Below are 15702 nucleotides of genomic sequence, written 5' to 3'. Positions count from 1 at the left end.
ACAGGCTGTACTGGCTGGGACCCAGTGAGCACCAGCCCTGAAGCCCTGGCAAAGTCGTAGTGGCAAAGTCTGAAGCTTCACAAACAAGTAACACAACAGAACCACATCCTTTAACTGGATCTTTGCATGCATAAACCCCAGTGATTCCATGAGAACAGTTTTGTGTGTATGAACTTTAAGCACACAGAAAGAACAAGTGATGCTGTGACCATTCCCAGCCTCCAGCAAAGATCAGCGAGTTCAAAAGTATCCTCGTACCTCTGTCTTGAGTGCGATGTTTGAGTCAATTAGTGTCCGGAAAGCTGCCCCAAAGCCATCTTGTTGCTAGTGTGGGGTGAAAAAGATGGTAACTGAGATGGTTAGAAGCTGAACATGCCCTGATGCAAACAAATGCTTCTCAGTCGAGGGCTGCAATTCAAGCATTGCTTTGCTAACGCAGCATCTCTTGCTGGACCTGAGTGTGTGTCTCCAGGGTTCCAGCAGGTCTTTCTGGATGTCCCATCAGCACCTTGGCTCTGCAGCACTTATTAGCATCATTAACAAACGTACAGAAAACAGCAACTTACAAATGAGGCTGGAATTCCTGGCGGTCCCTAAAAAGCAAAGGAACAAAAAGGGGCATCAGGTAGAAAGATGGGCAGTCACTATTGCAAAGATATTAATTCATGTCCTTTTGAAATCCTCTTTCCCCTGGAGTCCCTCAATGCAGATGAGTGAGAGAGGCAACAATACTGTCTCTGTAAAATACTTGGTTTGGACTGAAGCACAAGAAACACTAGTCCATTCACACACACATTTTTGCATACGAGGGAATGGGGCTAAGCTATAAATTCCAGTGAGTGAACAGTCCCTCTGGAGGCTGTTACAGCAATAATTTTAGCTTGTTTCAATATCGTCTTTGAACTCTTTGCACATATACGTACCGGAGGGCCAGGGTGTCCTCGTGGGCCTGGAGGACCCTAAAGACAGAGTGGCACCAGTTAGTGAAACATCTCCTGTTTGTATTTCAATTTCTCATGGTTGCCATCAGCATTAATCTGTCCTGTGCTGAAATCCTCCAGATTTTTGACATTTAACGGCATCTTTTCCCTCAAACCCTTCTGGAGACAGGAGGTGGCCTCATTTTATCTATCTCATGACTTTGAGTGCATCTGTCTGCACCTGGTCCATTCCTGCTGCATCCCTTGTTTCCAGCCTTTAGCTCCTTAACTATCATTAGTGCCACATCCCCAGGTACTGATCACATTCCTTGTACTCACAATTACCCACCCCACAGCTTTACATTTGCTAAAAGCCACTGTTCTATTTAAATGTAAGATACTAGTCAGAAAAAGTGATGTCAAATACTTACCCTTGGACCTTGCAGACCCTGCAGGAAAGGGAAAAAAAAAAAGAAGCAGCTGTCAGAAGATGCTCATTAATGAACTAAAATCTCCCTGTACAGCCATGTGCTGTTCCCAAGGCACTTGCGGAAGGGCTGGGTGTTGCATGGGAAGGATGGTGACAACAGGGGCCCAACAGCATCTGGTAATGGCAGGGAGGTTATTGCAGCAGGGGGTGCTGATGGTCCCAACACCAGCAAATCCTCGCTCTGGGGCTGGGGTCCATGGCAGTGGAAAATGGTGAGCAAAAAAAAAAAAGAGAGGCAGCAGCCTGGCTTGTTAGAAATGTGCACTGGGTTTTTTTGGTACCTGTAGGGCATTTGCTTACAGGAGGTCTCATTAGAAGAAGGCATGAAGGAGCCTCTTCATGAGCCCCACAGCCGTGGGGCGTCTGGACCAAGCCCCTGCATGCAGGAACAACCACTGGGCACTAAGAGAAGCAACTGGGAGAGCAGTGGGACCTGTGTTCTGGGTAACGAAGAGGATTAACAACATCCAGTACCCCTCACACATCCCCTATGTGGTGAGAGCACCAAGGAGCTACGAGAAGATGTAAAAGTCCATCAGAGCCCCCACAAGAAGGGGACCAAAGGAAAAGCAGCAGGTGCCCCTGACAGGGACAGCCTGTGTCTTTCTGAGCTGCCAGTCACCGCCGTGTGTTCCCAGAGGTGTCTGTGAAGTGTTAGCTTTTGCCGTGCAATCGGGTTAAATAAACGGAAATTGTAACAGCAGTGGGAGTCTATGTGCACATGTGGATGTGTGTGCGCATACATGTGTGCCCACACGTATAGATGTGTATGTCTTGTCCTTGTGGGAGCCTGATGCCACCATACTGAGCCAGAGCCCAGGCGGGTGCAACAGAGCCCAGCACGACTCTCGGATTCCCAGAGGGACCCCCTGAGCAGCAGAATGCACCCGGGGCTGTGGACCAGCACTCACCATTTCTCCGCGGCTGCCTTTGTCTCCCTTGGGCCCCTGTTAAAGCACAGAAGCGGCCGTTAGTGTTAGCAACCTGCCCTGCAGCTACGTGCTGCCACCCACAAGCTTCTTGCAAGGACCTACGTGCATCTCTAAACAAATCAGCTCAGGTTGCCATGCTGGCCCAGCCATCCCCAAGGAAGAAAGTAGCCATTACTGGATGTTTTGGCAATGTCTGAGTTAATCTTGCTGGTTTTCATCTCTGCCAGTAGCAGCCTCTGTACCGAACTCTGAGTAGCTTCACGCTCATGTTTTTACTAAGCACTGACCTGAACTTTAGTCTGTGTTCAGCACCTTTGGCATTTTGGGGCAGGCGAGGATTTTCGACACTTCCCAGAATCAAGCTGTTCGCAGTTTAATATATTTATCAGTTGGTTCCGCTACTTCAACCCTTCTCAGGCCAAATTGTTTGGAAAATCTGGCAGCTTGCTTTCGAAAAACTGCAATAACTTTCTTGTCTTCTAGTCTGAGCCAATCTATCAAGAAACTTTCACTTAGGAAGAGTTGCTCCTCACTTCTTTGCTAATAATCTCCCTGTAACTATATATGCAGCCAGAGACTAAACCTGCACTTATCTCAAGCTGCTCATCTCAAAGACAATTGTTTTCCTCATTACAGCAGGACTTGGGATTTACTTATGCTCACCTCAAGCATCTTGGATCTCAAACATTCTGCTCTTCAAAAAAAATACAGGCAGAAAAAAGCACAGATACTTACTGGGCTTCCCATGGGACCCTGAATGCCAAGAGGACCAATAATTCCTTCTTTTCCCTAGAAAAGAAAAAAATGTGCATGAACCATCACATGGGAACTGAGGGTCACTTTTACCATGGCAGACTCAGTCAAGACACTTGAATCTCTTTGCTGCTTTTCAGCAACGTGATCGTGGTATTTGCTGTAGCTAAAATAAAACTCTTTCAAAATTCAGGTCCAAAGACACAAGCCCTCACAGTGTGGTTGTTATGACCCATGTAAAACCTCAGAAATTCCAGAAATAGAAAGATTTCAGTGTAGCTGGAGGGGTCTGTGCAGTGGTCACAGCAGCGTGAGTGTCTCCAAGGCAGAAGAGACCCGGACACACGTGGCTGCCCACAGGAGTGCTCGGGTGGCTCAGAGGTGGCACCACGGCCGTGGTTTGTGCCAGGCACACGGTGAAGGGCGCACTGTGCTCCTTATAGCACTGTACAGCCTCACAGAAAAGAAGAAAAACCCTCCCAAACCAAACAAACTCAAAAAAACCCCACTCACCATGAGACCAGGTGGCCCACGTGGTCCCTGAATGCCTTTGAAACCAAGGTCTCCTGGGGGGCCCTGCAAGGAAAAGCGAGATGCCAAGTCCCCTAAATAACCATATCCCACTTTTATGCTCTCGCTTACAGCTCTGTGGCAAGGACAGAGGTGCTGCCTCTTGTGAATGGGACTGGGAAGGTCCAATTGTTTAAAAATTCTTTTCCCACTCCTGTTTTACAAGCCCTTTGCTTTCTACAGAAAACAAACTGGTCTCCGTTCAACAGGAAGATTATACGCTGATAAAATAAGCATAGGAATAACAAGCATTAGGAATGCATATCGGTGTCTCAGGTACAGATGGCTGACGCTGGAAATATGAGTGTCTGAAAGATGTTTAGGTGGGGGAAACAGCTCCAGGGTGTACAGGACAGCGCTTTTCCCTCTATCTTCTACCCATTTTAACACGAATAAGTTCCAACAAAGCATACATATAATAAATGCACACTCACTTAACAAATGAAGATGCATAACTAAAGAAAGCCAGAATCACAGTGCGATTTCAATATTTTCTGCAGAGCTGCTAATAAAGTCCTTACAACAAGTATCGCATTGTCTGTGCCCAGTAAAGAGAGACGAGAAAGCAAACTGGTCACAGGGAACCTCTTACCTTCGGCCCAAACATGCCCGCAATCCCTGGAAATCCCGCCTCGCCAAAGTCTCCCTGCAAATAACAGCCAAGACAAACACAAGGACAAGGAACAACGGTAAGTTCACATCAAACAGTTGGTCACTCGAAGACACTCCAAGAGTTCAGCAGCTTCAGAGCAAGAGGAATCCATCAGGATTCTTCAGGCTGGACTGATGAGAAATAAGTATGAAGAAAACTGAAGGAAGAATTTCACAAATATTGGGCTAGAAGTAACACCAGAAGATCTCATAGATTACTTAGATCTCACAGACTAAGCCTTTTTGCCCCCTAAATGGGAGGCGTACCCACACCATATCTACCAGATGCTCGTCTAGCTTGGGCCACCATCAGCAGAAGCAGGATGGAGAACATCTAACTCTGAGAGTGATCCTGGAAGTTCACGCTGCAAAAACCAGTCTCAAAGCTCGTAAAAGCAAGCTCTTCTTTTATTTTTAATACCAACTGGACTGACCTGCTAAAGGATAATTTCAAACTACGCTCATTCAAGCTGTCGAAAAAGTGCATGTTCCTGCAACATAACCTCCCACTCAAACCCAGAAAAACTGCATGTCCCCTAATTCTTTTCCTTTTGAACCCTGCAGGGATTTTTTCTCAATTTCTCAAGAAAAATAATAATAAAATATTTGGAAGGCCATCAAACTTGGATTAGCACATAGCATGCACCCTGAGAATTAAAAAAAAAAAACCACCACCACATTGGGTAGTGTCCTTACATAAACGCCCTCATTTCACCACGTTTGAGATGTAGGTCCTTTGATACTTCTGGGCTTCTCAGATGTCAAAATGCAAAATGATTCAACATTAAAAAAAAAAAAGGGTCAGAAACATACACCAGATGATTCATCTACAGCCTTAGGAACATCAGAGATGGAAAAGGCTTGTTTGGACTCTCGGCAGGACTATGTGACCCATGCTGGATTGTACTTCACGGGATGTTTTACAATATCTTGTTCAGCCCAGTTGCACACGACTCAAGCGATGGGGTTTCCACCACCTCTATTCCAAGGCTATTCCAGAGTCAGTCTGGAAATCTCACTGTTGGGAAGTTTTTCCTGCCACAACAGTGAGAAATTTATTGGCAAGGAAGGGCTTGGTTGGACTCGATGGAGCGTAAGAAACTTTCCAAGGATAAAAATTAATTTAACTGCCCATTTATGGATCCTGGAAAGGAAAACTGCTACTAAGGGAGGACTAAGGTCTTCCCTGTGTTAGGAGAACCAATCAATCCCTCTTTCAAGGGGAATTTTGGGCAAAAGTGAATGTGAAGTCAGAAGGGTTTAAATGCCACGGAGTCACCTCAGGTCAGGGGACCTGATCACCAGTTACAGCAAAGTGGGCAATGGCAAAACTGGGCAAGTGAACCTGCCACATGTGGAAACATGAGGCAAAATGGTATTATTATTGTGTTGTTGGCTACTATCTTTCAGCTTGAATTCCACCATCAGAGGGTTTTTTAATAGAATTTACAAACAAGTGTATTTTAATCAAGGTAGTTGGGGTTTATCTTGTCCCTCATTTTGTATTAGTCCTAATCTCTCTTTTCCTTGTGTTAGTTTTACATCTGTGGCCTAAGCAGACCCTCTGATGCTAATCCCAATCTAAATATAATAGTTTAAGTATTGTTGGGTATTGGAACAAGCTGCCCAGGGCAGTGGTGGAGTCACCATCCCTGAAGGTGTTTAAAAGATGCACAGATGAGATTCTTAGGGACGTGAGTTAGTGGTGGACTTGGCAGTGCTGGGATAACGGTTGGACTCAGTGATCTTAAAGGTCTTTTCCAACCAAAGTTATTCTATGATTCTACTCTCAATACATCCTCAGGCTGATAAAGTGTAACACATGAGTGCTAAACTGGGTAATCCCAACAGTACAATAAATAAAAGCAGTAGGGATTAGGGGCCTGCCCTGGAGACAGGTGTGGGAATTTAACTTTTGCTTTGACCATGGGCTTTTGGTGTTTCTCCCACCGTGCGCTTGGGCTCAGGTCTGATCAGCTCTGTTCATCACTCACCGGCTGTCCCTTGGGTCCTGGATCGCCAGGGCTGCCGGGAAGGCCCGTTCCTCCTGGCGTTCCTCGCTTCCCTGTTTGGCCAGTCTGTCCAGGCAATCCTCTTTCACCCTAAAAATAACAGAATTCAAGCAATTCCGAAGGACAAGAGCTAAATATAACAACACTCAGCCGAAATAGCCATAGATGGAAAGCTGGAAAAGAGTGGCTCCTTGGGATAAGGACTGTGGTTTCATCAGGAGATGCCTCAGGTCTGCTGGGGCGGGTTGTCACAGCGTGACACCAGCAATAGGCACGGCTGGGTCCCATCCTGCAAAGCGGGAGCTTCAGCAGGGCTGTCCTGCCTGCATCAGGGGATAAGGACAGCAAGGGGGTAAAAGATCTTGTTTGCACTTCCACACGTTGTCTGTCCTGCCCTGCAGTTTCTCACAATCTCTTCCCCCCAGCAGGCTAGCAATTGATGATTAATCCACTTAAAATGTGGAAGATGTGCCAAGACTTCAGCTAGAGGACTTCAATCCCGAGGCTACAAAGCCAACATTTTCCTCAGCACCAACTCCACAACTCAAGGACAAGAAAGGGGCTTCTGAGACCCTGCACCACACTTTGCTCCTCACCTTCTCCCCTTGCCAGGAACAGCAAAAGCCCCAGTTACTTGAACTGGGATGAACTGGGAGAGAGGAGCAAAAGCAGCAAGAGCCTGGGATGGTCAAACGAATGGAAAAAGGGCAACAAATTTCCCCAGAGCCACGGTGTGAATCTGTCACAGCGACACAAGGGTCTTCCAGTCTCTTCTGGTAGCAGCCTGTCATTCTACCCAAGGCAGCTGGAGGGCAGCAAGTGACAGTTTAAGAGTGATGTGTTATGGGAGGCATAATTTAAATCAGACCTGATAACCTCTCCAAACCCAGCTGGAGTCTTCCCATTTACAGAGTCTCTCTACAAATGGCTGAATAGCTCTTGGTCCAGTTTAGATCCTGTAGCCGACCTGGACCAGGGCAAGGACAGCAAGAAACCTCAAGGTCACTAAAGCAGCCTGTTCCTGCTTCCACCCAGAGCAATGCCCAAGCCCATACCAGTTCCACTGTTCTAGTCCAGTAAATATATGCTAGAAAACAAGCAGCACAGATTTCCCTTCAGCAGTTCAGGCCTTGCAAGGCAGCAGCTGGAGGACACTCGAGTTTCCTATTGAGTTGTCCATCCTGGACATCCTACAGGTAGGCTGTAGTAGTTTCTTTGCAACTTCTCGAAAACCATGTTTTTTTTAGCCAGGTTTCTAAGGAAAGAAGGCTAAAGTGTTTGTGGTGTCGGTGTGTGTATCTGTAGGCTCCTGAGCTCAGTGAACTTTGACAAAGGAGGAAAGGTCTCTGGTACATTCAGTCACTGTGAACATCATGAATATGCATGGATGGATGAGGACAAATATCTACTGAGCCTCCAGCTAAGTCAAAGATGGCAGCAGGAGCTGAGACTTTATCAGACCTTGGAGAATCCAAGCTCTAGAGACAACAGGCTCACAGACTGGGTTGCTCATAGCAGTATCCTGGGGAGTCAGAAACTCACCTTGAATCCTGGTGGTCCCTGTGCCCCAGGGAGTCCCGGTATGCCAGGGTTCCCTCTTTTGCCCGACATCCCTGTCACACCTTCTTCCCCATCATCACCCTGCTCTCCCTAGAAAAGAAACACAGAAGAGGTTATGAAATAAGACGCTCTTTCAACTTCTGCACCACTTCTGGGCGGACAGGGTAGTGATGCGATCCTGCCCTCCACAAGCACCATGGTGCATGGGTGGATTTGCAGAGATGTATAGAGAAGTCTGTGCATGCAAGTATCTGTCAGGCTAGAAATGCTGGTTTATTTACAGGCTTGGCCATGCAAAGGCAGCTGCTGCCTCTACGTGCACGTGAGATATGAAGGGGAGCACACGATCCGCTCTGGGGACATGTAAACTAGAAGATCTATAGCTGGACTACATCCATTTCTCCTGTGCTACCTTTTAGTTTTCCAGCTCCTAAGTTGCATTTGCTATTGATGCTCTAAGGTTACAGCTGCAAACTCACCAGCATCCCGGGCACGCCGTCCTTCCCTGGCACTCCGTCCACTCCAGGGGCACCTTCTTGGCCCTGCCTTCCCACCACTCCTCGAGGACCTGGTAGCCCAAGGATGCCCTAAAATCACGAGAGTGTTAGTGATGGAGCTCCTGGACAGCATTTGCTGGAGCAGATAATTGAATTTTTACCTACCGGTGAGCCTCTGCTCCCTGCACTGCCCCGTGCTCCTTGCTTCCCTTTTTGACCCTGCAAGTAAAAAAACAAAGACGTCTAAAATTGCAGCAGTTCTAGCACAGCTCCACTCAGGAGCCTGACTTCAGGGTGTGCTTTTGGATAATGGTTGGAAAGAGTTTTATAAAAAGGAGATTTATAAAGTCAGTTGCTCCAACGATGGGGAATGAACTGCTATTTGGTTTTATGACCCATGATTCTTTGTGTGTCTTCCGCGTTCTAGGGCAGAAACGAATAGCTAGAAGGCAAGGACCTACATTTTTCCTAATACAGAGCAGATGAGGACAAATAAAACAGGATGAACTCGAGGGAGGACTCAGTGCACTGGCAAACATTAGAACAAGATGCTTGAAACCTGCGTCCTCTGTCAGTTCACTGACAGCACAGTGCTGAACCAAGGACCCAGCAAGTCTTCTGCAGGGTGTTCAGTAAGGGTTTTTCTCTGCGAAGTAGGTCCCTCTATTTTGGAAACTTAATGGAAATGAAAAGGGTATCTCGTGTCTAAAATTTTCAATACTGCTTTGTGAATAAAGACATAAATGAAATACTCCTGAGGTTTATTAGCTGTAAAAAGGATTAATTTCTGCAGAATGAATGGAAAACTCAGCCTCATCACCTTCACTAGGGCACTCTTAGTGAGGTCATGTACTAAAGCACTTTTAAATTGAAGCATTGCATTTTCTGTGCATTGTTTCTCCATCTGCAGAGGACCAGGCAAGCCAGCTACATGAAAGAAATACTTCTGGGAGTGCTTCCTCTGCTATTCATTAGACCCAAAGGCAGTTCCAGATTGTCCATCGATGGGTACAGTTTATTTATCTCATCGCCTGGTACGCTTTTTGCCAAGAACACCTACTGTAAGGTTAAACTATCTTCTGGCATTACCCCAGCAGGGTCAGATTAAAAATCCTGACATCTGCCAAAAGGGAGCAGGAATTTGCTGAGTACTGAGGTCACATACTTACATTTTAGTAAATAAAGTCCCCAATCTGTGAGAAGAATTAGCAAGCTGTCAAGATGTGGAGGTAGGAGTAGGTATGAGGTGCCTCAGTGAACCCTGAAGGACCCATGTGTACTGTATTTTCTTGCTCAATAAGGGCAAGAAGTTAGAGGGACTCTTCCAAGAAACATAAGAACTGCATGGATAAATGGACTCCAAATTTGGAAGGTTTCAAGCCAGAAAAGTTTACAGTTCAAGTGAAAGAGACACTGGCCTGCCTCAGACCTCCTCAGGGACAGAGGAACCAGCTGTAGCTGGAGGCATGACAGACGGATATGGGAAAGAGACACAACCCATGGCACTGACTGAGGACCTGCCCAAGATTCACCCATCACGCTGGAGCTGGGATGGTCTTGATCTTCTCCAGCTTCACAAAGCCAACAGGCTATTGAGCCTGGGCACTCAAATACATGTTTACAGCCCTCCCACTAGGTTCTCCACAGTCTTTCAAGCTGTAGACCATAGGCCAAATCACACATGCTGGGGAATAAACATGAGAGTCCTCTTAATTAGACGTTTTCTTTAAACTTGGGACACTCTAAATCCACCCTGCTGAAACCTACCACATCACCTTTGGATCCCTTTGCTCCTGGCTGGCCTGGTGGTCCAGGATTCCCCTACAAAACATAAGCAAGAAAAATCTGCTTGAAATTCTCTTCTGGCAGTATCTTGCACGCAGTACAAAGAACAGCTTTTTTTTTTGTGCCTTAACAACGCTGATCGTATGGAAACAATTCAGGGGAACAGCCTGCGCTCAGACAAACCTCCTGGGGAAAAAGGAGCAAGGAACTGTCTCCAGAGAGCCTTCGCCAGGGGGTGAACTGCAGCAGAAGCAATGCTACCCCCTCGCTTGGGTGGCGTTTGTATTCGTGGAAATCATTCACTAAATTCCAAATGGCGCCCGGAAAACTGTGCTGAGATGTGGGCAGGAAAGAACCTGTTTTGTGAAAGGTGCTGCAGAAACTCCGTGCAGAAAGAGCCATTTATACAGCAACTGCATCTTTAGTGCTGGTTCTACCTCCCTTTGGGACGCTGCAGCCCTTTCCTTGGTTTCACCTGGATGACAGGTATTAAAGAGCTGCCTATGGAAGAGTAAAGCACAGAGGATGTTTCACTGCTCTCTTACTGGTCTCTTCCCCATCACACACGTCTCCATCCTTTCTTCTGGCCATCCAGGTTTCTATTTTGTTTTTGTGTGTGTGTGTGTATTTGTGTCAAGGGCAATTTCTGGACGAAAAGAAAAGCTAAGGATGGACACACCTGCAGAGCTCTCCTTCACCTTGATCCTGAGCCATGTGTTTCTAATGGCTCTTTACTAAAGACAATCCAAAGCTCCTGCTATCATCTGAAACACATCTGAGGGGCTACCAGCCCTCCAAATACACTACACCCACTGGGGAATGCAGCAGCTCTACCCATTTCTAGGCCATGTAACAGAGCGCTAAGATTTTACCCCAAAATAGAATTTTTTGTTCTTCCCAGCAGCCCTACAAAGAATGGGAATTGATTCAGCTTCATTTCTCAATACAAACTACAATAATGTGCTGCTACCCTCACAGTTGCAATTGTCACATATACAAACTCATCTCAAAATGCCCATTCTATAGGCCCGGCTTATGGAAACGCACACTTTGCATTTCACAGCTCACCAAATATTCCTTCCTGCAGCCCTTCTTCCCCTTCTCCTCTTTTGCATCTGTTTTTCACATACATGTGACATTGGATAGCTTACAAAAAAGCAGTGTCTCTTACTGGTAAGCCTTGCTGTCCAGGTTTTCCTCTTTCTCCATCAAGCCCTTCTTGACCCTGAAATAAAAAGCAGAGAAGGAAACGCGTTTGTTCTTGGGTACTTTTGCGGCAATAGGAAACAAAAGTGGATGGAGCAGGAGAAGATACACATATGCATACCCACAGCATTCACCTAAGTGAACAGTTGGAGACTGCTGTCCTACAAAATAAGGCAGCAGCACTGCTACCCTGGTGAATTTAAACATTAATAATTCATAACCCTGGTCTTGCTTTTGAGAGAAATCCCAATAAGGTTTTGGAAGCTTCCAAACCTCCAAGTTAACAGAGATCTTCACATGAAAGAGTCTACAGCCATGGGCACATCAGTCTTGAATTTTGTCCAGCATTGACATGACTTCTTTAATACACATCTTCCCCAGGCTATTTCCCTGATAATCACAAATACCTCCCACAAAATGGTCGTGCTTATTCTTTCAGTCTAATGTGCACAGCGTTGTGAGATACTGACCTGCACGACCTACATTTGCCTTCAGCAAAATTTTTACCGCTTTAGGTAAAGATACCTGAATTGCTCCTTGTTTGAATCACAGCCGCGTGCAGCAGTTGACAAGGGACAACAGTAGATTACAAGTTGTGATTACTGGGCAAAGAGTAGATCTCCTGTGGGCTGATGCCAACTGGAAGCATTTCCCCAAGGCAAACATTTCTGAATCATGTATTTAAAATAAGACTTACAGGATAACCAGGGTCTCCAGGCTCCCCTCGATCACCTCTGTCACCAACAGGGCCCTACAACAACGCAATAAAGACTTAAGGTGGATGTGAACAATCTGTCATCTGCAATATCTCAATGGCTTGTGCATGTTTGACAAGTAAGGAAACAACCCAACTAATCCACCTGCAAAAATCAGGTCAGGATTGATTAGAGAACGGATTTAACATCTTACTCTGTCTCCAGGTGGTCCTTGTGGGCCTTCTACCTTCCCGTCATCACCTTGTTCTCCCTGCGAATAAAAACACTGGTATTAATATCGGTGGCAGCTTGTATGGCAGATACTTCTGTACAGACCTGATCCAGCCCTCTCACATCAAAGCTTCTGTTGAATTTACTAACTTCTAAACTGAAGAAAGTCTAAATGATGTTTGCCCCCCCACAACCTGCAGTACACTAGACTCTTCACATTGCTTTCCTGGTTACTTTGGTGGTTGTTTTTGCCTGGTCCAACTGTCCTCCCTAAGGACCCAGGTGCAAGGAGTTATTTTCAATAATTCCTAAAACTAAGCAAGAAGTGTGTAATTAGGACAATATGGGATACAGTTCTCTGCCTCTGAATTTTATTGCCTACAGTCAAGCTAAACTCTTTAATGAAGCATTTCTCCACCCTCATTGAGTGCTGCCTGGGCTGTCAGGGGACCAAGGGTGGTCTGGATGTGCTCCCTGGCTGGGTGCCACCACCATGGGCTTGTGTGACAATGGACCAGGTGAGAGGGTCGGACACACACCCGCTGCCTGAGCAGCTCCGCTCCTCCATGGGAGGCTCCACAGCAAGAGCTCAGGGCTCATGGTTCGGCTGGTAGATAACATCACCCAGGGTATTTATAACTGAGGTCACTCCAAAACATCCACAGAGAGATCCCTCAAAACTTAATGCAGACACAGTGTTTTTTAATTCTGTGGTATAAGTCACTTGGGGCCCTGGTGTCCTATTTTCTCTGGAGCCTTGCTCAGAGATGGCTGCTTCTTTGCTCCCCACAGAAGACAGCAACATTCCACCTCCTCTAGGTTTTGGCTACTTCATATCACTGAGATTCTGGCACTCTGGCTCCTTGGGATGAATATGTCTCAGAGCTTCTTTGATGTTGTAGCTACTGGAGAGAGGAGGTCTGGGGGCTTCTGGCACAGTGGAGTTGCTGCCTTTGGACTGCTTGGGGTGCTCCTAGAGCTCTGAACATCCAAATCTCCATACCTATGCAGTGTCAAGTTTTTCACAGGCTTCTGCAATTCTCAGTGGTTGCACCAGCCCTTTTTGGTGTATTTCTGATCATCTTGGACTTTTTGTCTGGGCTACTCTCGTCTTCTGTTTGAGTTGCAGCTGCTGATAGTAAAGGTGCTTGGGCAATTTCTCAGTGATCCTGCCCCTGGGAAAAGGCACTTGGGGTGCTTTGCTCATACATGACGTTTGGTCACAGCACATCTGGAGCAGTGAATAACTCAGAGAAAGAACTCGGATAGTGGAGCCAACAGCTTCTTTTCTGTAGGAACTGGGTCACGGCTTGGAATCAGGGCTGTGCCTTTGCTGAGAGACACGCAAACCCAGGCTGACTTCTCACGGGCTGTATTGACATTTACAGTTTGGCAGAACAAGGCTCAAGATTTGGCAAAATCTCTTGCAGTTAACCTCAGCAGGTATCAAAGAGCTTCGAGCAGATCTCCCCATTACATGCTTGATGACAGTGGCATTTTCTTTGTCTGCTGCTGCGACATTTGTTGGACTAACATTGCCGGGATTTCATATATGCACACAGATCGCAGTTAGATTGTCCTTAAGACGTTGTCTGCTGGGTGATGAACTCCAGCAATACTTGTCTGGGGTTTTGGGGAGGAACCCTAGTAGAAGAAATATAGAGGGAGAAACTGCCAGGATGGCTTGAGAATACAGTACTGAGCAATATGGGTGGAGAAGTTTGGGTGGCAGAGTAGAGAGAAAGTAATGCCTAACAGGCTCTGCCAACAGTTTCCAGCGCTACTGAACTTGCTGGTTGAAGTCAGCAGCAGAATACCTGGCAACTGCTTTGCTTTATAGCCACTATCAAAGGAATGTAGGATAGAAGGGAAACAAAGCCACCATTTTTAAGTCTCAGGGAAAAAAAAATAATCCCAGTGTACGTATTAATATGCAGAAGACTTGGCACTGGTTTCTTCTGCTCAAATAAGATGGAAAGACCTTGCCATTTGGGAGCTGAGATGAGCACGATGAACTCAAAGAAAGCTTCTAATTCTGAGGACCCTTGAAGAGCATCAAGACTCTCAGACTTCCTCCCCAAAGATGAGTTGTAGCTTTGTGTCCCCTTTGAGTCTAATTCCGACCTTGTCCTTTGTCTTCTGAGAAAATCCTGCAGGACCAGTCAGCTCTAGAACTGCAAGAATGAGCTTCTCCAGGACTTCCTGATGCCTCAGCTGCTCAAGGGGGAGATGAAAGGCCTGCGCTAATTCTTTGGAAAGTTGCAGTGAAAAAAAAAAGTTAGAGTAAAGGGCAGCAAAGTAAACATGTTGGGATACAAATGGAAAATGCACGGAGAAGAAGGGAAGGCTTGTTGTTGTTGGCTCCAGTCCCAAAGTGAGATACACCAGTTTGTAATTTTTAAAAGGATCCCATCTGGACTGCTTTAAGCAGCTGCCAAGTGCGGGCGTCTGCGCTGAGCAAGGCCTCTTTGAGGAACTGTAAATGTATTAAATGTGGCAGGGTAGCTGGTTGGTATGGCACAAGGAGCTGGATTCCACAAGAATGCCTCTCACCAAGCTGTCTTCTCTGGAAAAGGGAAGACCTTCCCCACCATTATATGTCCTCCCTCTTCAGCACAGAGCTAAATTTACCACTTTGTTTAAAGCTTACAGAACAATCATGGTCCCATTTTTGCTTCCTCTTCATTTCTCAGATTCAAGCTTCCATTTTCATGTTTGCACGCATGCACAAGGTTACAGATGTCCAGCGAGCAGGACTCTGTCTGTCTGTAGTCTGAGATGCTGGCAATTCTTGGGAAATAAGAAGGAAGGATATATAAGAACACTTAGATGCAAGAGGTTTTGTGGAGCACCTGGGTGTTGCAGAAGATGGTGCTGGAGGCTCAGCACACAATGTGATCTCCTTCAGCTGGAGCTGCTTTCCAGCAACGTGCCAGCAGACCTGCTGACTTTCCAAGGAAGACGTGAGATCCAGTGGTCAATGGTCATTAACAGATTCTCAGCAGGATGCATTGGATGCTTTGGTGTCTTTGTCAGGCTTTGCTTTGGATACTTGCATGTAGAATTCACTTCATCATCAGTGCCGCTGTGTTCTGATAACACAAGATCTTGTTACCTCTGAGGAAGAGCTCTTCTAGTGTCCATTTGCAGAATATTTTGCTGGTGAAGGGCAGAGTGCTTCATGGAACACTTCAGATTATTAATTTGGGGACTGGTTGTGCTTGGTTCACACTTGCCACTTCCCACATGGCACTCAGAATATACCTGCTGAAGTCTGGAAGAGCAAAAGGTGCAGCTTGGGAAGTGGATGGGGCAGTGTTGGAAACGCTGAGGGTAGAGAGGGAATTCAGCAAGGCAGTGACAGAGATGCAGAGCAGCAGGAACATCCTCATCTGTTCCT

At 46.4% G+C, this 15702-nt stretch overlaps 1 protein-coding gene across 1 annotated transcript in view; it reads right to left on the bottom strand.

Moving 5' to 3' along the window:
- Positions 1-15702, bottom strand: part of COL27A1 (collagen type XXVII alpha 1 chain) — a 147303-nt gene that overhangs the window by 2695 nt on the left and 128906 nt on the right. Inside the window, exons 42-57 of the mRNA XM_065648239.1 lie at positions 12286-12342; positions 12074-12127; positions 11342-11395; positions 10153-10206; positions 8551-8604; positions 8368-8475; positions 7871-7978; positions 6311-6418; positions 4258-4311; positions 3609-3671; positions 3078-3131; positions 2322-2357; positions 1352-1369; positions 924-959; positions 567-593; positions 259-324 (exon numbers count right to left, since the gene is read on the bottom strand). Of these exons, the coding sequence (XP_065504311.1) occupies positions 259-324; positions 567-593; positions 924-959; positions 1352-1369; positions 2322-2357; positions 3078-3131; positions 3609-3671; positions 4258-4311; positions 6311-6418; positions 7871-7978; positions 8368-8475; positions 8551-8604; positions 10153-10206; positions 11342-11395; positions 12074-12127; positions 12286-12342 (951 nt within the window). The remainder of the gene's footprint in view (positions 1-258; positions 325-566; positions 594-923; positions 960-1351; positions 1370-2321; positions 2358-3077; positions 3132-3608; positions 3672-4257; positions 4312-6310; positions 6419-7870; positions 7979-8367; positions 8476-8550; positions 8605-10152; positions 10207-11341; positions 11396-12073; positions 12128-12285; positions 12343-15702) is intronic.

Source organism: Caloenas nicobarica, chromosome 19, assembly GCF_036013445.1.
Source record: "Caloenas nicobarica isolate bCalNic1 chromosome 19, bCalNic1.hap1, whole genome shotgun sequence".
Taxonomy (NCBI): domain Eukaryota; kingdom Metazoa; phylum Chordata; class Aves; order Columbiformes; family Columbidae; genus Caloenas; species Caloenas nicobarica.
Note: the sequence above shows the minus strand (reverse complement) of the source record. Positions and strands in the feature narration are given on the sequence as shown.